This window comes from Erinaceus europaeus, chromosome 1 (genome assembly GCF_950295315.1).
Source record: "Erinaceus europaeus chromosome 1, mEriEur2.1, whole genome shotgun sequence".
NCBI classification, from domain to species: Eukaryota; Metazoa; Chordata; class Mammalia; order Eulipotyphla; family Erinaceidae; genus Erinaceus; species Erinaceus europaeus.
Genome location: NC_080162.1, coordinates 54,046,605 through 54,071,282, shown reverse-complemented (window position 1 = coordinate 54,071,282; position 24,678 = coordinate 54,046,605). Strand labels below are relative to the sequence as shown.

At 44.9% G+C, this 24,678-nt stretch overlaps 1 protein-coding gene across 2 annotated transcripts; it reads right to left on the bottom strand.

Annotated features, from left to right (window-relative positions):
• Positions 1-4,756: 4,756 nt before the first annotated feature.
• Positions 4,757-13,686, bottom strand: PAX1 (paired box 1). 2 transcript variants are annotated; one of them, XM_007525451.2, is made up of 5 exons: positions 13,317-13,686; positions 12,363-12,992; positions 10,723-10,865; positions 10,047-10,257; positions 4,757-4,964 (listed from the first exon to the last, which is right to left on the bottom strand). In XM_007525451.2, the coding sequence occupies exons 1-5, from the start codon at positions 13,558-13,560 to the stop codon at positions 4,873-4,875; spliced, it is 1,320 nt and encodes a 439-aa protein (XP_007525513.1). In that variant the 5' UTR covers positions 13,561-13,686; the 3' UTR covers positions 4,757-4,872. The 2 variants fall into 2 exon arrangements, with proteins under 2 accessions (XP_007525513.1, XP_060058791.1); XM_060202808.1 differs by having other exon boundaries at positions 4,757-4,954.
• Between the last annotated feature and the right edge of the window lie 10,992 nt (positions 13,687-24,678).

Sequence of the window (24,678 nt, the reverse complement as noted above, 5' to 3'; positions counted from 1 at the left end):
AAAAATGTCAGTTTCAATTAAGTTGTTTTTCAATTTATTTTTACTTGTACCATATTCAAAGAATTTAACATATGTAAAAATTAGAGTCAATTTTAAATGTGAAACTTATTTTTAGGATTATTTTGACTTCTCAGATAATTTATTCGGTAATTCTCACGTGGATAAGCCTAAAAGATCTTTTGTTTACCTAAAGCAGCCCAATCCATCCAATTGTTTCAGAATCAGGATGTCTAGCTATTAACTGCATAGTGATAACAACAAGCACATCCCTCTCATAAACAGATTTTTTTTTTTTACAACTGGACAGGTTACCACTTTAAGAGAATGGTGTCCCTTTGGTGTGTTTAGTGTTATCTTTTTTTTTTTTTAATCTTTATCTTCATGGAACAATGTGTGCTCCCCCTGGTGGCCAGAATGATACTTTCAGCTTCTGCAATTAAGCCATTCATATAACAATTTGTTTGCCAAGCGAATAGTTTGTTTTTATATTTCACAAGTTTTAGGTTCCAACTCAGCTCTTTTATAAAAATCAGTTTCCTTCAGTTCATTCAAATATCTTGCTCATTTTCTTCCAAGAGATTTGTTATTAAATTAAAACCATCTCGTTAAAGAATTCTGGTTTTGTTGTTTGTTGTTTGGGGGCAAAATTAAATCTTCTAAAGCTAAAACCACATCCACCAGCAACTGGGAGCATTCCCAAAAGTAAAAATTATGTGGCCTACACAAGATACTGGAAATAATCCATCAAGTCTATACATCTCACCAGAGAAAAAGGAAATAAAATTTTACAAGATGGAAATGTAATTTAATCACCAAATGAACACTTGATCAGTTCATTTCATCCTTACAAAGAGAAAAGAGAGAGAGAAGGAAGGCAACCCAGGTAGTAAAATTGTAGTGCAGTTGAAATTCCATCACCCATAAAAACTGTAATTGAGATTCCACTTTTGGATTTGGTCAGTCAGAAGCAGATGTGTGTTCCAAGAAGGATCACAGACTACTTCTCTGGAGAAGAGTTCTTCAAGTGAAAATAGAGGTTTCAACTCCAAAGAGACTAGACTAAATTGAGTATAATTGTCCCAAGTGTCTAGAATTCCCAACTTGGATTGGGAATAAATGTGTGGTTCTTATTTTATAGCCTTGAAGAAAAATAATAATAATACAGTTTGACTCCTCCATGCTCTGTCATTTAAAAAAAGGATTCAGAATTTTATAAAGTGAGATCCAATTATTTAATCAGAAATATCTCTGTCACAGGACACTGCTCAAATAAGTGAGGCTACAGTTCAGACAGCAAACACAGGGCAAAGATCAAATATGACTTTGTGTATAATTCCTGCCTACTAAAAGAAGAGAATCAAATGTTTCTCATTATACAGCCAGTTTAGATGCACGATCCTTTCAACTCAGTTCCTCCGGCACATTTTGGCAAGTTTCTAACTTCATACTATCTAGTATAACATGAAACAGGTAGAGTTTCTTTTGAAAAGAAGCCCAGACCAATGTAATTCTAGCAAAACTGACAGATGTCAGGAAACATACAGTGTGCTTTATCCTGGATTATATCCAGTTAAGTAAATCCCATCCTCTTTTAACAGGAGTCAAGAAACAAGAAGGCACAGTAGCCAGAGAGTGGGGTTTATCATCAGAAAGTTAGTTCCATATAGATTTTAAGTGAATTTTAATTTGAGATAAATAAAAATAATATCTGTACCAGTACTAGACATTTACATCAGATACCTAGACAATATTTCTTTAAACAAGACTCCACCCACACCTTTGTCTCCACCTGTCTTCTTGCCCTAGAGAGACTGAATCTTTTCCAGTGAAAGAAAAACTAGTTATAAATGCCCTTCAGTGACCTACCTGTAAGACAAGCCAGGAAATCTTGAGAAGCGACAAAGATCTGTATCCTTTGCCTTCAGTTTGTTTTCCCTCCTCCTTGCCAAAAAGCAGTCACCTTTCTCAGGGAGGTTATGAAAAGCCATTCTAAGCACTTCCTCCAATAGTGAATACAACAAAATCCTTTCCCTATTCATATAAAGCATGAAGCTGGCCCCCTTTACAAATGATCTGTTTTTAATAAACCTTCATTGATATGCATCCATTCGAGAGAATAAAGTGAATATGGTGAACTCCAGTGGTGGCATTCAGAGATCAGCATATACAGCATAACTCTCTGGCCTGTCCTTTGAAATAGTTCATATACAGAAACATAGATATTCTGCTGTTTGCACTGTTCCCCCAGAAGAATTTGTAAAATACTCTTATAGTATTTACTCTTATATGTAGAGATGAGAATAATAATCTTACACATTTTACTACAGTGTCTCTGTAATTATTGGTGCATATAGTTATCTTCATTCTTTGACCAAATCAATTTTTTTTGTTTTGTTTTTAGTATTTATATATCACATTTGTTTATTTTCTTTTTGACACTTCTCTATACTTACAAGATATTCTTGGGGTTTTGTTTGTTTGGTTGGTTTGGTTTGTTTGTTTGAAGGCAGGAACCAGTACAAAGATAAATTGCCTTTGGAAGGTAATTCTTTCTAATATTAGTCTGCCCAATGTGGTACTAAATGATTTTATTATGACTCCTCTGTACTTCCACAAGTCTGCATGCACGAAAGGGAGGAGAGAAGTAATAATCTAGTGGGAGGTAAGTCAAGTCACCAGTGGTGGCAGCATTAGAGAGTGCATTTCACAGACAAAACATAGACTGGACTAGGTCACAGGCCCTGCCTCCTACTGCGGTGAAGCAGGGATTTAACTTGAGAGCATGCAAGACTTGAGAACACATTTCTGCTTCATACTTTACTCCTATGGTCATATGACCAGTTTCTTGGCAGAAAAATGCTAGTGAAAGGAGGTTGGGTGTCCCAGACTCATGGTAAACCTGAATCCTAGTTCTCTGATGAGATGGTGTAGCCCAGTTTCTGTATGTAAACTCTTTCAGTTGTACCTTACTATATGGGTCAATGAAAAGAAATGAAACTACCAGGCTTTGATAAACCTGTCTATAATACAGACTTTCTTAAAGCAGGAGAATTTGAACTCTGGAAAGAATGGTCCATATATCTATATATTTTAAGTGTTAGTTTATGACTGGTACCTTTAGCAGGTAGCTAATAATTTCCCCACTAGTTTTCTCCAAGTGTACAAGCAGGTAGCTCTACTTAAAATAGTAATAATAAAAACTTCAAATAAAACCTCTTTCTCATCAGTTTTAGAAAGGATAAGGAAAAAAAATTAGCCAGAAAACCCCTTCATAATTACTAAAAGAAATCCCTACATTATCTGATAATACGTAATAATTTTTATAAGATCCCAGAATGGCAGAACCACTCAAAAATTCCTCCATTATTGCTCCCCAATTATTACCCATAACATTCTTCTAAGAATTAACTTCATTTTAAGATGTTTTCTACATATTGCCTCCTTAATTCAGCTCCCCAGATCTGGCCTGAAGATTCCGGGCAGTAATCACTGGAAATGTGCCAGCACTTTCTCCTTCACCTCTTACTAATGTTAGTGAACACACTAACAAAAAAAAGTGTCTCTTAACAATGTTCATGCGGGAAAGTCAAGGGCTGGAGAAGATGACGAGGACCTATACACCAATCTAGACTGGACACACTTGTTCACCCTTACAAAGCATACCTTAGAAGCTTCCTTTATTCAGAAGCAGCTTGCTTGACAGGTGGCAGCAGATTCCCACCAGTGACACTTTTATGATAGTAACATTATAGTTTCTATCCAGGGTCCCACCACCACCAGTGCATCTGAACTTGAAAGCAGTGAACGGTTCTGTCACTCTCTGGAAGACACTTGCTGGGTTTTTGTGGGTTCCCACCCCTGCAAATCAGAAGTTAAAGATTGCACCTTTGTACCCCGGAAGGAGTTTGTGGCTTAAATTAACAAATGTGCTGACCCCTGTAGACCAATAGCAGTGCTGATGGATTTACCATGTGTCTATCCCTGGAATTTGGTGTGGAGTGGGAATGGTCATCTTTAGGCCCCATGGTTTTCTAATGAGAGATCATATCAATGGTCTCAGGGTCTCCACACCTAGTCCAATCTTCATTGGAAGCCATCAGAAAAACAAAGGACACGATGACAACAAAAAGCAGTCATTAGGCACTAAACAATTACAGGCTTCTAAGCCATGTCCTGGGGGAAAAAAGGGAGAGTGTTCCTAAGGGGGTTATTCAGGTTCGTTATTACAAATATATAAAATAAAGATTGTGATCCTTCTGTCCACTTCCTCACTGAAAGCCCCTTCACTTAGGCTGGACATTGCAGAGTCCCGGCTGCCAGAGAAGGGACTGTCCTGGAGGCCAGTCCGGGTCTCTTCTGGAAGAGGGAAGCAGAATCTGACTGTAAATGCCAGAAAGAGAGGAGGTGGTGGACAGGGTGGACCAAGGGAGCGGGCAGTAGATGGGCAGAACAAGGAGGTAGGGCAAAGCAGTTGGTGTTGAAGGGAGGAAAACAAAGATAGCAATGGGAAGAAAGCGAAAGTGCTGGGGGGAGCGCAGAAAGGAAAGAAAAAGGGAAGTGAAGGAGGGCAATCAGGGAACAGAAGGAAGAGAGACAAAACTCCCTTCCTAGTGAGATCAAAAAAAGCACTGGAGGCTGGCGTTGGGCAGGAAGGCCACGTCGTCAAAGCACGGCAATGACGAGGTTGCAACCATCTAAAGCCAGAGTTCAGAAAAGCTGAAGGTGCTGGCGGATGGAGAGGTGTGTCTGGGGGGGCTGATCCTGCGAGCCCTGCTGTCTTCAGCCCCGCACCTCCCAGGCGAGTCCTCAGAGGCTGGCTGCAGGCAGAGTGGTGCGCCGCTCCCTCAGGCTCCGGCTCTGGCTCCGAAGCCCCTAAGAGGTCGAGGCCGGGATAGGTAGTCCGTGTAAGCTGCCGAGGCCGTCAGGGGCCTTACTGCCAGGACTGGAGGGCTTCCTGTCGGTCACTGAGGGGGTAGGAGGGGAGGGAAGCACAGGGGCGTCGGGTCACTACCAACTATGCACCAAGAATAGTAGAGACCCAGGGCACAGGAGCCCCTCAATCCGGGCTGATAACATGATGGTCCGTTCCCTGGTGAACCCGATGATCATGCCCAATGGGACGGTCTTACATGCCGGTTAACGCCTATCCTGTCCTTTAAGGAAGTGAATAGACAAGACAACCTTGACATTTAGCTCGCTACCAAATGTCTTTTTCCAAAGGCTTCCAGCTCGCTGATTATTCGTCCCGTGCTCTCTCCATTAAGCTAGAGCTGGCCTGTAAGTTACACTCTGGGTCAGAGTCCAGACCTCTGAGGACTCAGAGGCGTGCACCGGACCCAGGAGGTGCCTGCATCATGGCCCCATCAGCTCCCTCTAACCACACCGCCTGAGGCACGGGAGCAGGGGAGTAAGGGGAATGTCACCAAAGATGTCCCCAGGGACTAGCTGGATCTTGACCTGCAACACCTTTTAAACGACTTGGGGGGGGGGGGAGCCTTATAAGTGGGTAGCGGACCCCTTGCATCTCAGCTGCCTGAGAGCCAAATGTGCTGGCTACCATAAACATAGCACTGCCTGGGAGTCAAGGGCTTCCAAGCAACAGGGGGTACTTGCCAGTTATGAGACATTCTGCACATTGCATATTATTCAGGATTTGGGGAAATGATCTTTGATTTGCTACTGAAGACAGAGAGTGATGCCACAGTTGCTCAATATGTTTTTCTTTCCCCAGCCCGATGTGCTAGATTTCTCCAGTACTTGGAGGCATGAGCTTGTTTATGCCACAGGACACCTGTTTTCAACTTTCTTTCCCTCCAGCATTTTTTCCTTGGTTAAGGGGAGAACGCCTCACTTTGGGGTGGGGAGGACTGGAATCACCACTACCACCACCTTTCACACACCACCACCCCCTTCCCTGCCTCTGCTCCCACTTAGCTGTGGCTTTGCAGAGCTGGGCCCCCTTGCCTTTCTATCAGAGACACTCAAGCACAAGTGTACATGTGGTTTCTCAGAGGTGTACTTCCCAGGACAGAGTGACCCCTTTCTACCCCCAAGTCTCCCCTAAAAACAGCCTCAGCCACCCAGCCAACAAAGCTTTCAGACCATTTCCTACCACTCTATGACATAGCAATGTGAGAGAGGATCTGTTTTGAAAACATCTGCAGAAGGAGATGGGGGAGGTTCTCAACCAGAGGTCTGTGGCCTAAGAGATGAGGGTGAAAATAAACAGCAGGAACCCAGAGAAAAATGTCACCACATTCTTCACTGGGTCTTAGCTTTCAGTAACTCAGTCATCCCCCATAGTTTCCTGCACCCCAATCCAGTCCCACACAGAAAACTCTAGCTCTAAAAGAAAGGGTTTACCCTGGGGGTCTTCGAACACTCTTTCCTCCTGAAGTGTTCTCAAAGTCACTTAAATCTTGCAAAACATTATAAACCAAAGTTAAGTCAGTTTTTCAAAAGAAAAATCTAAAAATAAATATTGGTTGAGGCCAGAATGGAGAGATAGCCATGAGTTAGATGTTGAAACTGTGATCGCAAGAGTCCTAGGACCATGGAATGTGGCTTGATGGGGGCTGGGGTCTTTCTGTGAGAATTTTAAACCCCAGACAAGGTCTGCCCACCCTGGACTCTCTCAGAAAGTGCTTGAGTCTAGTGTTCCCAGATAAAGATCATTTTAAGGCCAATCCTTCAAGGACTAACCCTAAATGATATGAGTGGAAGGAAGCAATTGGTTATCTTTAATAAGTATAAAGAATACATCTTATTTTAAACTATCTTAGAATATCTTATATCTTATAATCTGGCTTTCAAATCATCTAGACTTTCCAAAGCCAATATGAGAGTGGTTTCAGAACTGTAAAGTTCCCGAAAACTCTGTAAATTCCCAGTTGTCTTGTGTTTATGGGGGGGATCACCTGTTTGAAGCTGGGGGGAGAAGGGGGTTGATCTCACCCTGGCTATGAAAAAACATTTGGATAGTTGTGGGGATCCCCAAAATGTCAACACCCTAAAATGTGGTATATTTTTCTGTTTCTTCGGTTCTCAGGAACTAAAGCTTCATTTCATGGCTAGGAAACATAAATTAAACTACAAAAAAAAGTTGACTACAAAACAGGAAACATGGACTCTCTACTTTTTATCTAGATAAAAATAACAAACTATAGTTTGCTATTAGTAATTCATTAGTTTTATATATAGTCAATTACATAAAGTTATATAATTACTTACAACTTAATTATATAAAATTATATAATTAATTATAACTTAGCAATTAATTAGGTTTCCCTTGGAGTAGTAGGTAATGTCCATTTGCACCTGTTTTAAAGTTAAGATAGACAGATGAATAGAATATGTCGAGTACAGAGAAAGTATATGAGTAGTGTGTGGGTTGTGCATGCATGCACCAGATAATCAAAGTTTTTTTTTTTTTACTGTGTTTTCATGATAGCAAAATTCTTTAAGGATATATTTTGCTGTTATAAATTCAGTAGATTATATTCTTAGTATTCTTTTGCATTGAACAACAATTAATGATACCAAATTGCTTTGTGGGGAAGTTTTCCTGGAAGATAAAGTTCAAGTGATAGGTGTGGAAAATATAGTGATGCACATTATTTTGCTCTATAATTTTTCAAAGACCAACTAAGGTAAGGAAAAGCTTTAAAGTCAGCTTTTCTGCCTCTGAGAAGAGCGAGATTCATAACCCAAGGATATATATCATTTTCATTATTTCTATGTTCTTTTTAAACATGAACATGTTCATGCTAGCTTGAGAAGTCATTTTTAATGATGATCCTGATTTATTCGATGATTTTGACCCTGATCTCCAAAGACTTATAAGGATCAGTAAGTCAAATTTATAATTTAGCACTTAATGTAGATAATTGTTGCTGCAGGTTTTTAAAACAAATAATGCGTTAATAAGTTAATACCTGGTAAAGAATGTAAGTACCAGTGATTTCAGTGGCTCTATACTTCTGAAAACAAAGTATCTTCTAATCAATGAATCTAAATGTTAAAATCTGACATCTCTCACCTGTTAAATTAACCAGAATTATTTTAAAATCCAGAACTATATGTTTGATTTTTGAACTGTTGTCATTGGTTCATAAGTTGTATCTAAAGTTAAACTTTCAATGCCCTGGGTCAAAGTGGCTCTACTAGTAAACTGCACGCATGTAAAAAGAAATATATATATTACATATATATATAATACTTCTTCTAGTTCTTCATTCTCTTTGGGACTATCCCAGTGAAAATAACTTAAATTTGTGGGCATATTTTTTTCTAATTCAACTTATCTTGTTCAGATAAAGAACTTTTCTTTGATTGAAATTCTATTTAAATTCCCAGTTCAACAGAGAAGCCAGTTGTTAAGAAAACAAGTAAGGGCAACAAAAGGGAATAAATAAATAAAAATAAAATTAAAAAAAAAAAGAAAACAAGTAAATTCATAGTCAAGGACAAAGAACCCAAGCAAAGTGCTCCCACCGACACTTGTCTCAACTATAAATTTTTAAACAGTTCTAATTCTTAGTATTTTTAATCTTATACCCATTTAAATATTTCCTATAAGTGAATACATATTGTAACTTTGCTGTTTGGATTAAATTTAAAGCTTAGATAAATTCTCATTTTCAACTTTTTGAAGACTGACATTTCAGAATGCCTGTGTTCTAGAAAATGTGAAACTGAAAAATACTTTTCTTCTTCTACTTTGCTTTAGTTCATCATCTTGTTTCTCTCATGGGCTGTGTTACTGTGTCTCACTGAAACAACTTGGAAGTAAAGTTGTTTGCCTGGGCATAACCAATGAAGAAATCCTCTCCTGCCCCCAGTCTACCCAACGCTGCCACTCCTCCTCCTCCCCCTCATTTTCACCATGACACCTATAAGACAGATCAACTTGGCAAATACCCTTCTGGAATTATTAATTTCTACCCCACACTGCCTTCCTTCACTGCTTGAGAAGGAAGCCCCTGAGGTGACTCCCTTCTTTCCCAGGGTAACTGAACTTAACGAATTTCTGGCCGACTGACCTAATGCAAGGAAGGGGAAAATGTGCAAATCCTGGCACTCCTCTTGCCAGCAAGGAAACTGAGGATTTAAAAGTTAGTGATCTTTCCTCAAGTTGTGGGGAGGTGAGGGGGTGGGGGTGGGGAGGAATAGAACCTGGAGATTGATGTAAAACGAAGAGATCTCTCATACTAATGAACAGAAATTCACACCCAAAATGTGTTAGATGGTTTGCCAAGGCATCGATTTATGGACGATAAAGAGGAAGAGGAGAGAGAATCCCCAGTTACATATATTACCTACAAAAAGAAGAACAGAAAACAGAAAAGAGCTCAAGAGAGTCTACATTAAAGCATACATGATTTATATTGTCTCTCTTTACTCAAAGAATATGTTTAAGAAAATGAACTCAAAGGGAGACCAGGACCTGGGAAAGATAGGAAAGAGGAGATAGAGAAAAGAACCTGGAAGAGACAGGGGGTTGCACTTGAGAGGGTCCAGGTGCCAGGATAAGTTCAGTCCCAGATGTGGGTTCAATTGTCACAGCAGATTTGCCACAGAAAGGAAAGCCAAATGAAGGTCTCCAAAAAACGAAAAACAGCAAATCTTTAAGGTGATTCTAGGAATTCCTATGGGTGGAGAAAGTAAAGCCCTAAGAAAAACAATAATTGGGCCTGGGGCACAAGAACAAGATTCATACCTAGGAATACTGTTCACCAGCTTGACCCTCTTCTCTCCATATGAGTAGTGGGATAATCGTGAAACCAACCTCGTTCAACCTAGGCCCCATGTTTGCATACACCTGTTAGAAATTAAAAACTAGTCTGCTCCCAGGAGTTAGGGAATTGACATTTACAGATTTTAAGATTTAAAGATTGGTACTGGTTTAAGCCCTGTATCCTCTGTTTCCCTCTGTCCCACTCTTACTGGTCTCTCCCCTTACTAGACGAATACCCCTTCCCCTAGCACCATTACTAACCCTCCCAGCAGTAATCAGAAACATCCCCCCACTGACTGGCGCTCCTCACCTTCTCGACTGGGGTGCTTAAAGGTCATTGCCGCCGCAGCCAACTCCCCGCTGTGCACTGTGGGTGCCAGGGGGGAAGCCTGAGCGGGCGGCCAGGGTGGGCCTGGGGCCAGGTAGCTGCCGGCGGGTGCACTGTACACTCCGTGCTGGTTGGAGGCCGGGTAGGCGCAGGCCGGGAGGAAGCCGCCCACCGCCGAGAGGCCCGAAGTTGACTGTGCAAAAAGAGGTAACTGTGGTCAGCAGCAGGCAATCCAGTGGGCTTACGTCTACTCCCCCCTGCTGTCATGTCAATCGTCCCTGCTTGAGGCCTGACCTCTGATTGTCCCAATACTCTGACCAAACCCTTTCCACTCCAATTACTATAAATAACAATAAACCTTGAGAGAGGTACTAGTACAAGCCGTCCGGGATGTAACTGAGGCAGCCCACCAGTGTCTGGGGTTCCAAGTTTATTTGTGTTTTCGGCTAAAGCAAAATCGGCACACAGGTGCCCCCAGGGAGAAAGGAGCACCTGCTCTGGCTGAGATCACACCGGGTCTCTCTCTTTCGCTCTTAGTTCATCCAACCCTCCTCCCTAAACTCCCTCCCCCCCCACACCGCGAGAGAGCACACACACACACACACACACACACGCACACACACTCATCCCACGATCCCCCCACATCTGTCTAGGTTACCTGTGTGTATTTAATGTCAGCTTCCAGGGCAGGTTTCTCAAGCCCATTCACTGCAGGGGCGGTTGGGAAGGCTGTGCGGTTCACGCCGGCCCAGTCTTCCATCTTGGGGGAATAGGAGGTTGCCTCGCCCCCCGTCAGGGCCCCTGCAGGGGACAGATTAGAGTGGGGATCCGCACCTGCTCAGGGCACCTGGCATCATTCTCGGCTGGGACATTTGCAGGGTCCCCTAAGAGCACTCAGCTCTATGGCTGGGAATCTCCACCCTCAGAGCTAAGAGCAGAGAAATTCAACTGAGGAGGGGGCAGTGGACTCCAGGTTTGCTAGCTTGCCCAGAGGGAGGGAAGAGGAGGAGACTGCAGGACTTGGTTCCTCTGGGTACTCTACCCGCTTCCTGCAAAACCGGCTGTGTGAGGCCAGCCGTGAGGCAGCTGGTAGCATCTGGGCTGTGCAGCACTCTCACTCAGACAAGGCTGTTTTCCCGCTGTTCAGAGCCAGCGGCCAAAAAACCAAATTCAAATCCAAAGCAATTTTGAGAGAAGCGCACTGGTTTCTCTAAATGTCACCAAATGTATACAGAGGATGGAAAAGGTGGTTCTCCCCAGAATCGTCTCTGGAGAAAGCCTAGGTCTTCCCAAAGTTCACCCAAAAACCTGAGGGCCCATTCCTTTTGCCCAAGGAACTAAGAAAGTTCTAGATCAAAATGTAGGCCTGGTGAGTTCAGCTGCTAGTCAGCTGCTCACTGGTTGCTCCACAAAAAGCCTTAGCTTCAGCCAGCTAAAAAATTAGAGCCACAGAGAACCTTGAGTGACAGAGGCATTGCCGGGTCTCTGGAGATAAGCATTCAGCTTCTTTCTTGCCGCCCTTGGTGAATTCTACTTTTCTCTCTTCCCCTAAATCTGCTCATTTAAGAACACAACATCCCCATGTCAACTGCGGGGAGATAGGGGCAGTGCCTAAAGGACTGTCCCACTCACCTGATCCCCCAACCATAGCTGCCCCAGCATACCTCTTACCTCACTCCCTCCCGCTCCTCCCAAGAGATGGTCTGTAATTCCTGCATCCTAGTTATGAAGGAAGGGCAGACTCCTGGGAGATTGCATGCCATGGGTGGCTGGAGGCCAGGAGAACACGGGCTCAAAGGATCCCAGCTCTAGGACCTGCTAGGATGCAGGCTTGAAGGAAATCCTGGCCAGAGTGCCCTTCTGCTTTTTACTCAGAAAGTAAAAGGCATGGGAAGAACAGAATTCTTTGGGGAATGGAGAGAGATCCTGAAAGATCTGGATCTTCAGAAGGGGTCACAAAATTGACTTTGCGGTTTGTTTGGCTTAGATCTGGCGATAGGGGTTTGCATACTTTTTGCAAGAATGAAAAAGCGCAATTTCAGGCCTCCGAAATTGTGGTCGGCGATTGCTCTTCCATTTGGGGAAATACTTTCCATATTTGTCATAAAAAGTTCAAGATGTCCGAGGACTCCCACAGAAGGCCCAGGACCCTCAGCCTTCCAGGCCAGCCAGGCGCCCTCCCCTGAGCCAGCACAGTAGAGGACTACAGTGGCGGCCGGCGAGGTGGCGACTGCGACCCACCACAAGCGCGCACAGGCTCCCACCCCCCATTTCCAATGCAGCCCCACCGCGACTGACCTGTTTGCTCCATAAATGTCCGGATGCCCAGGATGTTGCTCACCGAGTGCGCAGAGGGCCAGGACCGCGGGATGCTGACGTGGCCCGCCGTGCCCGGGACGCCGTGGTGGCCGGTGATCTTGGCGCCCGTGGGCGATACGGGACTGGGGTAGGGGTACTGGTAGATGTGGTTGTAGGGCAGTGCGGGCTGCGGCGGCGGCTGCTTGCTGGTCTCGTAGGGCCCGGGCTGTGCCAGACTGCCGATCTTGTTGCGCAGGATGCGGCTGATGGAGCTCACCGAGGGCACGTTGTACTTGTCGCAGACGCCGTCGGCCAGCAGCCGGTCGCGGATCTCCCAGGCGAAGATGCCCGGGTCGCCCTGCTTGTAGTCCCGGATGTGCTTGACCACGTTGGGCGTAGTGACCCTGGGCTTGCTGCCGCCTATGGCCCCGGGCAGGATGGAGCCCGTCTCATTGTACCGTGCCAGGATCTTGCTCACGCAGCCGTGGGAGACACGGAGCTGCCGGCTGATGTCACACGGGCGGATGCCCAGCTGTGCCAGCTCCACGATGCGCAGGCGGATGGCATTGGGCAGGGGGCGGCCGTTGACGAACACGCCGCCCAGCTGGTTCACCTCGCCGTAGGTCTGCTCTGCGGAAGCCCGACGGGAGCCAGCGGGAGAGGGGGGACAACACCGGCTGGTTAGCCGCGAGGTGCAGAAGGCTGCACCCAGGCGGCCCTGGGGAACCACCCGCTGGGACCCAGAGACCGCCCTACGCGCCCTTTGGAGACTCTGGACGCAGCCCCAGAGGGGACATTTCCCACCCGACGAAGTGTCCCTCCCCCGCCCCCAGCGCTGGGGACGCGTGACCCCGGGGTTGGTTCCGGACCCAGAAGGGGGTCTCCAGAGCCAGCCGGCGGGAGGGCAGGGGGGCAGAGACACGGCCTCCCTCGTCCGCAGCCGCCCGCCCTTACCCATGGCGCCGGGGCGGCCGGGGCTGGGCCCGCCGCAGTCCGGGAGAGCTCGGGCGCCGCCGCCGTGGGAGAGGCATAGAGGGGGGGCGCGCGAGAGTCGAGAGCCGCGGCGACCCGGCCGCCGGCTGGAAAAGCGCGGGGTGCCGCTGCCGAGCGCGCCCCCGCCCGCTCCCGGGCCAGCAGCCTCCTCCAGCTGCCAACACACGCTCCACGCCCGCGACCCCGGGCCCAGGGGGAACTTCATCCGATTGGAAGAAATTCGTCTGACCGGGAGGCTGCAGTGTGCGGGGATCAATTTGACGTGTCCTGCACGTCAATCTCTCCAGTCCCACCGGAGACGCGCGACTTGGCAGCTCATTGGTTCCCGTCATTGCACCCCGGCGCCCCCCTTCCCGCCCTGAAACTCTACCCCCTCCTTCTCCTGCTCTCTTCCTCTCAGCTCTCCTCCGGAACACCCATCCCCCCCTACACACACACACACACACACACACACACACACACACACACACACACACACACACACACACGTCTTGACCCTAGCTGGGCCAGGGGCCTTCCTCTCTTGCAATGACCTTCCCACCCTCCCACCCCATCTCCTCTCTGGTTTTGAGGATGATATTCATTTGGAGTTGGTTCTAATTTATTAGGACTACTAGTAGTTTGAGTTCATAGTTTTCTCACCACCTCCGCCGCGATCCGGACGGAAATATCAGAGGAAGAGAGTAGGTTATTGCGAAGGGGTGAGTGTACAGGGTCTCTGTCGCGCCGCCACCCCCCTGCGCAGGACCTTGAGAACGGTGTCACCAGTGTCGCTTCTTTATGCTTGAGTCTCAGTGAACAGAAGGAACGATGCAGAGTTTCTAGCAAGAAGGACCCAGCACGAGTTCTGGAACAGTCATCTCCCACACCCCAGCAGCCCTTGGGCAACCCTCGTCCCTGGTCTCAGAAAATCTTCACCACCTTAGTTAGCCACTCTCTTAGCAATGGCGCAGTTTCAGTGAGTGTGTTCAAGACTGTCTCCCTGATAACAGGCCAACCTCTCTGAGAGGTGACACAAAATTGATTCCCTCTGGGTTCTAGGCACTTCCAGGAAATCTAGCAGGTCCCCACTCATCTGCCATGGTCCTATACCTGAAAGATAACTTATCTGCACAGCCTAAGAACCTCTTTAACAAACTCTTCTACGCCAAAGGGGACTAGCTTCCATTTTCACTCAGAAACGGAGACTTTCAGGAGAAAGAACGGAGACTGTGGAGACACTCTAGTTTTATCTTGCCTTCTTTCAACAGTGTGCACAGTCCTACACTCTGCCTTTAGCACTAATCATCTTTTGTCTCTATTTTTTCTCCTGCATCCGGGACCGGTTCTGTACTTTTCAGCCAGTGTAGCTGCTAATGGCAACAGTCCCTGAGGAAGTCACCCAGTAAGGTTCAAGAGAGATCAGATGCAGGGAGAAAGACCTGGGAGTACCAAGCCTGAGGCTAGTTAGTGGCAAGGGACATGGGCTGAACATGCTGGAGCAGCCAAAGAAACTGTAAGGAAGTCTAGAAAAAGGCCCCAGGTGGGTGGGATCCTCTGCTCCCTCTTGTTCCTAGGCAAGAAACTAGCTATTGGATATTAGAACAGGGCTGCTCCCTAGGCGGACATGGCAGACAGTGCATATAGGCACTGACCCCTTCTCATTCTTGGCTGCGAACAAGAAAACATAGCAGGCTTCTAGGACACCTGTCCAAATGCACCAATTAGGGAAGCCTAAGCTGAAAATCCCAGCTTCTATGGAGGGGGCACAGGGACCCAGCAGGGCTGAAATTGGATCCACAGGCAAGAATTAACCTTAGATAGAACTGAAGGTGATTATGCTATGTGAAGTAAGGAAGAAAGTGAAAGACAACTACCAGATGGTTTTATTCATATATGGAATATAGAGAATTAAAACACGTGAACTTGGGTGAAAAAAATAATAAAACTAACCAACCTGTCTCTAAGCCCTTAGGAGAATTATGGTGGCTGTCCCTGGGAGGGAGGGAAGGAGGGAGGGAGGGAGGGGCAAAGAACTTTGGTGGTGGGTGATGATGGAACTATACCCTTATTATCTTACAATCTTGTAAATCACTGATAAAACAATAAATTAATCCTAAGAGTGGGAAGGGGCATGGCAGCCTAAGGAAGGCCTCAGGACAAGAGTGTGTGCTGGAGGCAGGGATCCAGTCTGAGACTAGGCCAAGCTACTGCTGTGCAGAGTTGGGGGATGGATTAGGAGAAGGGATAGTTTTGACTAAATTGGGCAGATCTGGCCCAGGGCTCTTCACAGGAAGCCTAGTTCCAAGAATACATAGTAGCTGTGAGACCTCGTTTCTCTCTCTCTCTCTCTCTCTCTCTCTCTCATCTCTATCTCTATCTCTATCTCTATTTCTATCTCTATCTTGTGTGTGTATGTGTGTGTGTTAGGTTCTGACCTATTCCTTGCCAAAATTTCATATCATGAGTCGAAGGCCAAACTTTTGGGTTCTTAGACCTGGGAACTCAACTTTCACAACCCAGTGCACCCCCTCACTAAGGTACAGAGCTACAGTCATTGGTGCCTCCCTCCAGGCGAGGGGTCAGTTAGCGGGCACTCAGAACAGCGTGTAAGGCCCCAGTGCGGGGTGAGAGCCAATTCTCTCCAGCTGACCGGCCATATGCACCCACCTCTGCGTGAAGAGGCCAGCTAGGAGGTTTTTTCCCCTCTCCTCGGTGAAGGCAGTCTGTGACTGCCAGCTGGAGATCTGAGCCTGCGGACTTTCTAAGGTTTTGGTACCCTCAGGCCCACGTTTCACATCCCACATCCTCCCCCACACACATACCCCCATGGCCACCAGCAGCCAGCCAGTTGTCAGCTGCTGGGACCACACAGCTCTCGCCTCAGCCTGCTCTGCACAGCCACGGGAAAAGCTGACAGCTTGGCGCCCCCTTTCGGCCGGTCTCCTGGCTCTGCCTATGTTTCTGCGCCGCAGGCTAGGCAGGGGGCGAGGTGGATCCAAGATGGGGCTGCGGAAGGACAGTCTTAATGAACTCCCAAGCCACTGCAGGATGCGGCTTGGTCCCTTTGTGATGGGGGTGGGGTTGGCAATGTTGCTGGGCGTGTGTGTGTGTGTGTGTGTGTGTGTGTGTGTGTGTGTGTGTGTGTGTGTGTGTGTGTGTGAGAGAGAGAGAGAGAGAGAGAGAGAGAGAGGAGAGGGGGGATACAGACAGAGACAGAGAGACAGAGAGAGATTTTGCAGGTTTCACGTGTACGGCGGGCCAGTTTTGACTCGGTTGTTTTAAGGCTCCTGGGGCTCAGCATGTAACAGAGTAGACAGCGGCTCCCTGGAGCGCAGCAGTCACCCGCGAAGTGAGCCCCGAGCCTAGGACAGAATGCTTCCAGCTGGCGCAGGTCGCCTGGAGGGGTGCGGGGCGGACCCTGGGCTCCCTGGAAGCTGCTACAGGAAAAGGAGAAGCTAGCTCCGCGCCCAAAGCTGAGGCCAAGAGGAGGCAAAAAGAAGGTACCTGCCCTCATGGAACTGGGGGCGGGGGGGGGGGGGGGACGGGTGTGGAGTGGGGGTAGAGGCGGGTTGCAGCGGGTAAGTTTGCGGATGCCTGCTCCTTTAAAGTTTCCTGACTGAGCTTAGAACCCGAAAGTTCAGACTGCTAGCTGGGTTTGGTGACAAGCTCTTCCTAAGAGCGACAGTCGCCTCCCCCCGCCCCCATAGCTCCAATTTTTTGACAGGACTGTTTCCAGGAGTCACTTGTGCTCAAACGAAATGCATCAGTCTTCAATAGGCCGGAATGTCCCCGGGACCAATTCATTTCAAAGTCTTGGGGGGAGGAGGACAATAGATTTAGACAAGCGGCCGAAAGCGCCAGCCCGGGTCCCATGGGGTTGAAGGAGCAAGGGCAGGACCGGCCATCTGGGGCGCGCAATCTTTTCGGGTCTCCTGGGAAGGATCGGAGGACAGAAAACGTTGGTGGCATTTAAGGGGGACCCTGGGCCAAGCTCGAGCAGGACCAGTGTCGGAAGCAGACACCCACCCATATCTCTCAGAGGCTGCAAGCACCAGCTCGGACTCAGAGTGACAGGATTAGGCTATTGGTGCTGTCTAGAGACTGTGACTTCACGACTGCTGCCTGTGCCACTAGTGGTGTGATTAGACTTCTTTTAAATTTTACTTCCTTGTTTAAGGAGCAGTCTACAGCACTTTTTTTTTTTTTTGCACAGGTTGTGTATGTTGCTGTCACCTACCCCCCCCCCCCAGTTTTGCTAAGAAGATCCCGTGTTCTATGTTTTAAAACAGTAATAAAGGGCTTGATCCGAGCCATAGTACATAGAAAATAATTGACAGCAATAAGGAAATGAAAAGCCCTCGGGGAATGTGAGAACTGCAAACTAGTCAGCTAGAAAGTGAGACAGTGAGACAAGACAACCCTAGCCAGAGTGACCAGACCTGGGGGGTTGTGAAGAAGAGGACTCTGAAGTGGCCCTGGTCCCAGTCACTCCACTGAGTGAACTCACACTGAAGGGTGTGGTGGTTGTTTTGTGCACATTAACTACCCCCTCCCAGAAGCTGTTGAAGATGGATCCAATTTGAGTTTAAAAATTAACAAACAAACAAAAAACCAAGTCTCAGTAGCATAAAATACCATCCCTGACTTCTCAGAGACCCTGTCCAGGCAACTCCTGCTCTGACCTAGGTGGACTGGAAGGTCAGTGGTGAACCTCTCATTTGATTTGTCAGGTGAAAAGTGCTTGTGAAAGCTGGTGGCTGGAGCAGGCAGAAGAAGGATGGAAAGACAACTGTACTCACACTGGTTGCAGGTGGGGAGCAACGTCCTAAGAAATGCAAGTGAGACTCTGAACGAAAGTGCATTTCCTTTCCCAGAAGTGAAGGGCACTAGCAAGTGTAAATAGACATTTCCCGGATTTCATTTAGAGGCAATAAAACCCCCGTTAGAAGTAAAAGAGCAAACGATCATGTGAGATACTTTCCATCCTGTGATGCAGGGAGCTGACTACTTTATTATCACTCTTTTTTGGAGTAGAGTAGCATTTGAGTGAGAAAAATACATTGCAAGAATATCACGTTGTCTGTGAAAGACACTGTTCCTTTGGACAGTCTGAAGAAGCAATGTCCTTGGCATTCCTACCAGTCCATGTTCAGTACACAATTCAGAAATCCTTTTATTTCTGCACATCAGAGAAACCTTAATTCCCATCTATTTCATTTTAATTTTGGCAACATCCAAATTTGCAAGAGGCTCCAGGCTGTGGACAAAATGTCACTTTTGCAGTGAGCACTCCAATATGTTTATGTGACAGTGCTGAGAGTCTAAACAGCAATAGCAAAGTGGAAATATTTGAGAAGCTTGAAGTGTCCATAGAGCATATTTTCTGTGAAAGGACTAGTTGCTTAGAAAAGGAGAGAATGAGAGTAGCCATGGCATAGGAAGGCTAGAAGTGACATTTCTGAAGGGCACTGGAGAGCAGAGGTGCCTTCTAGAGGTCTCCTGCCGCCTAGAGGATCCCCCTGGAGCTCAGACTTACTCTGTGCAAAGTTTGACAAGTTGTGGGAGACCTCCATAGTGGCCGCCTAATTGAAACCAGCTTCAAGTCCACTGCCCTTGAATGCTTTGGAAATTTCTGATCTTCCTTGGACATAGTACTGAGTATGGATAGAGGAAATGAAAATTTACCCCAATAAAGAAAAAAAGAAAAGAATTTAAAGACACCTGTAGTGACCCCTCACTTAAAAAAAAAAAAAAAAGCCCTGTTCTGCCTGGAATTGTCTGATTATGAAAGATTGGTCTCCATTGTTAGCACGAACAACATAATTAAGCTTTGGGAACTTGGGTAATTGGGTTTCTTGGGTGATTGTTTTAATAATAATGTGTTAGGTGGGGAAGAATCAAGGAACCTGCTGGTGGACAATCTCCAGAATCCCCTCCCAGAACTGAACAGGGAAGCAGGAGCTCCCCCCCACACACACACACACACACACACCCGCCCTGCCACTGACACCACCACTTTTATTTTCAGCTACCTGGTCCTCAGCTGTGTAAAAGTGGTAACTAACAATTAGATGTTGAGGCTTTATTTTTCATATCCAGCATATTCTTTTTTTTTTTAATGAGATTTTTAGTTATAGAGACATTCGTCCAAGTTGTGGGCTTTGTTTTTCTGTTGTTTGTTTTGTTTAGTATAAGCTCCAATGTCTTAATGAATTCTGTAACTGCATAGTCTCATCAACATAGGATCTCCATATTCATATGATTTTTTTATATGTATCCCTACTATTTCTTTCTTCCTGTAATGCCACAAAGTCACCCGCTTATCAGAAATCAACTTATCTGTCATGATGAGCTTGTTTTCAGTCATAAATGGAATTTTATTTGTAAGTAACATTTTACTAATGTCAGGTTGATTACTTTGAGTTATTACTAGAAAACTTTTCCTCTCTAATTGTAACAATATCACACTACCTGATACATACATGTGTTGTACATACATACACACACACATACACACACACACGTATATCCACAGCTTGGTGATGGTTTTAATTTTCTTCCCCCTCCTCTTGGCGTATGGGCTATGGAGTTTTATTGAAGACCCGTAATGCCTCCGGTTTTGATTTAGTGCTTTAGAGTTTGTGATCTCATTGCCCAGTATGGAAAATATTAGACAGGGTCTGCAGCTTGTATGCAGGAAAAGACCCACATCACCACTGTAAGCTGAGTGCTTGTCTCCAGCATCGCATAAACCAACTGCACAACCATCTAGAATCAATGTTCAGTTTTTTATGCCTGTAGATAGAGACCTTTTCATTCACTCTGCTTATGCAAAATGGTTCTTACAGACTCTGATTCTCTACATAGCTCCACATTGGAATAATCAGTAGTGGATAAGGAGTTTGGGATGAGGGGTGGGAGAGAATTAGTATGCCCTAATGCCTGGGGTCCCGCCACGGAGATTCTGGTTGGATTTGTCAAGGCGTAGCCTGGACACTGGACTCATGAGAAGTTGCTAGGTGATCCTAACACACATTAAAGTCTGAGAACTCACTTTAGGGGGAGTGAAGCTATTAATGCAGTGTTTCTAGCTTCTTGTAGGGTGGGGTACAGGACAGATTAGTGACTAAAGTGGTTTCACTTTGCTGTGTAGGTACCTTAACAAGACATATAAAAAACATGGTCTGCATCCTCAAAAATGCCCCTCCCTGATGTTTTTATACCATATCACTCTGGACCCTCTTGAAACTACTTGACAGAGAGAAACTTCCCTGTCAGTCACAGTTTATTGCCCTTGATTTGCTGTCTTTTAAAACAAGAACCCGCTGTCTTCCCAAGCAGGTGATCGCACAGTCGCCTGGTTAAGTGTAGCCATCTGCACAGTGAGCTGCGAGATGACACTGATTCAGCCACTGTGCCGAATAAAATGGACTGGGGAGAAGTAGTAGTGAATCTAAACACTACCCAAAGGGGGCTAGTCAGAGTGCTTGCCTTGCCCCCAGAGGTGAGACTTGACCTGAACTTTTTTTTTTATTGCCAACAGGGGTTATCACTGGGGGCTCAGTGCTGGCATTCCAAGAGGCAATTTCTCTCTTTTCTTTCCTTTTAACTTTCTTTTCTTTCCTTTTCTCCTCTTTTCTTTTTCTTTCTTTCTTTCTTTTTTTATTTTTTTGATAGGACAGAGAGAAACTGAGGAGGGGTAGAGAGCAAGAGAGAAAGATAGACACCAGCAGAGCTGCTTCACCACTAGTGAAGCTTCTCTGCAGGTGGTGAGAAGCTGTTCAAACTCAGGTCTGCGTGCATGGTAGTATGTGCTCTTCACTGGGTGCACCACTGCCTGGCCCCCCTGAACTTAACTTTTAATGTTGTCCAAACACTCTCTTATACTTGTGAGAACTATGGTATCTTTATGAGATGAGAGAATGGGTGTAGTGTGGAACAATACACTGTAATCTTAAAATCTTGTGACCCATTACCATAAAAAAAATGGAAACAAGATAAATGAAAATAAAAACACTTTTTAAATTATTTTATTATTATTCTTTTAGCCCTCTGGCCACATGTAAGCAATACAGATTTATTTTCAGGACTCAAAAGAGCTCGGCATTTTTATGATTCTTTTTACTGTCAACATTAGTTCATTAGGAAACCTTTTCACACTGAATATGATGTGTTTCAAATCATAGAGTTGCTTGCCTCCCCAACCCCAATAAACACCCCAGGTTTATGCTAATGATAGAAATGTCAGTATCTTGGGGACAAGGACAAAAAGGAGAGGGAGAAAGAGATAGAAAGAGGGAAGAGGAAACAAAATGATTCAGTTCTTCTTGTTAATTTCTCAGAAACCAATGAAAAGAAAACTACTTTTAATTTTATTAGTCTAAGCTCAGAATACAGCCCACCATGTAGGGTGCAAGCTTCAGGACCACGTGGAAGTGCCAGAGTAGGGAGATGGAGCAATAGATCTAGTGTGATAGTCTCTCTCTTAAAAAAAAGATGAAAAATTGTCCTGGACATGATGGCAGAGGACCTAGTGGGGGTTGTACTGTTGTGTGGAAAACTGAGAAATGTACAAACTGTTGTATTTACTGTTGATTGTAAAACATTAATCCCCCAATAAAGAAATTTTTAAAAAGACGAAAAATTGGCCAGAAATGGTGAGATTACATCTGCATGAGGCCCCACCCAGCACTTAAAAACACACATTTGCATAAGCCTGCCAACTTGATAATCAGCATTGATTTAGACCGGTTTTTTTTTTTTTTTTTTGCTTAATTCGGTTTTTATTGTTTTATAAGTTTATTCATATTCCAAAATATAAACTGCAGGGCTTTTTTTAAAAAAAAGTTTCAAGAAAATCATAGCTATTGGGAAAAAAGTCTTTGGCTGCTAAAGTGCAGGTTTTTAAGACCCTTTTTACTACAAAATTTTGCTTCTAAGACACTACTTGGACTAAGAAACAGATACAATCATTCTTACAGGGTTTTTTTTTTTTTAAGTCTTTTATTTTACATGGGTTCCTCTTGAAGAGTTCTTAGAATGTATGTTCCAGAAACTGCATCAGTCTTGTAAAAATTTTTTATGTTCTTCTGCTTTATAAAATTACATTGCTTACATTCTAACATACTGTTAAGATAATTTGAAAATACATAAAAATTAATAATGATGACAATGAAAGCTGAAATGCACTTAAGATGATTTGTCGTTTCTCAGCAACAACCAGAAGCACAAGGGTGATAGGTTGTAACAAGGCAATGCCAGATGCTGAACATGACTACAGCACTATAGACTTCACAAACGGATATGCTGAGAAAATGAGTTTTGACAGGGTTTCTAAGCACTTAGACATTGGCAAAGTGGATAACTGAATTAATATCCGTCCAACTGGGAAGTATTCTGCATTTGGAATATTGCCTTCTGACAAGCGTGAGGCTTGTTCCTCTAAACCAGGGCAGCGTCAGCGGGACTGTCCGTTTCAGTTTTTGTAATAACACCTCTGTTTGAGCCAAGACTGCTTGGTTTAATCTCTCTGCCATAATTGTGTTACACAAAATATAACCCAGGTCGTTTTGTGCCAGACTGGTCTTTGCATGTGTGGGACATGTGTTCATGTTTGCACAGTCAGCCAACTGACTTGGGCAGAACGAATCTGCCACTTTCATCTTGGTTTCTCTTTAAACTGGTGCGTAGGTAGTCTGGAAGAGGGTGGTGGAATTGGCTGAGGCTTGGTATACAACAGATTTCTAGTTTGAATGAATAGCCTTAGGTGAGACTGGATTGCAATTTAAAGGCACTTTGCATTTGAGGTCGTTCTGTCCTTTTAGACTGTCCTGCCCTTGATTACAAGGGAGTAGGGATTTAATTTTATGACTCTCTATTCTCACTGTGCCTTTAGAAATTTCCTTTTTGTGTTTCATATGTAAACTGCTGAGAGAATTGGAGAAGTTTACGATCTCGCATGATTAGAATTACTACCCATAGTGAGAACATGTGTTACATTTTGCAGTTAGCGCACAAAGGGTCTAATCCTCTTTGAGACTTGGTATCTTAAATGCAGAGGTCTTCTTTCTTGTTTGTTTTTTGATGATGGATTTTTTTCTTCTTGTAATTTTTATTTGTAACTATAGTGGGTTATAAGGTTGTAGGATTACAGGGTATAGTGCCATACCACACCCACCACCAAAGTTCTGTGTCCCCACTCACTCTCACCTCTTAAAAATAACATCGGGGAGTTGGGCGATAGTGCAGCGGGTTAAGTGCAGGTGGCGCTAAGCACAAGGACCAGGGGAAGGATCCCTGTTCGAGCCCCCGGCTCCCCACCTGCAGGGGAGTCACTTCACAGGCGGTGAAGCAGGTCTGCAGGTGTCTGTCTTTCTCTCCTCTCTTTCTTCCCCTCCTCTCTCCATTTCTCTCTGTCCTATCCAACAACAATGACATCAATAATAACTACAACAATAAAACAAGGGCAACAAAAGGAATAAATAAATAAATAAATAAAAATTTAAAAAAAATTAAAAAAAATAACATCATAGTTCTCACAAGTCTTACAGTGTCCTTTATCCTCCTCCTTCTCTTCCTCCTCTTTCTTTTCTTTCTTTCTCTCTTTCTTTCTCTTTCTCCTCCTCCTCCCCCTCCTTCTATGTTTCTTCTCAAGTTCTTATATATCAGTTTTCTTGATTCTACCCATGAGTGAAACCAGCTGGTAGTTGTCTTTCATCGTTTTTCTTACTTTGCTAAGAACAGTCACCTCCAGTTCCATCCATTTTGTCCCAAAAGACACAATATCATCTCTTTTGATTGCAAAGTAATATTCCATGGAAGATACATTCCATAGCTTGTTTAACCCAGTAATCTATTGATGGGCATTTAGGTTGCTTCCACTCTTTGGCCACTATGAATAAAAATGCTTAGGTCTTAAAATGCATGCCTTGGAGCCAGGCAATAGCTTGGCTGGTAGAGGGTTCAACCTGCCATGCATAAAATCCCAAGTTCAAGCCTCAGCACCATATGGAAACACCAGAAGATGCTTAAAGGATGGTTAAGCAATGCCGTAGTGTCTTTGTCTCTCTCTGTCTCTTACATTCACTCTCTCCCTTTATGTTAGTCTCTTCCTAGCTTAAATTAAAAGAATAAAAAACAGCCTGGGAACAGTGTAATCCTGCATATAAGACCCTGGTGCCATAAAATAAAATGAAAACAAAATAAATTCAAACTCAGAAAATTAAGTGAAACAGAAAAACACTATATTAACTAGTTTGGACTTTTATTACTTCTCAAGTCTGTGGTTGATCTCTGGGATCTATGACTTACTGAAACCTAAACTCTCTGAACCATGCTCTGT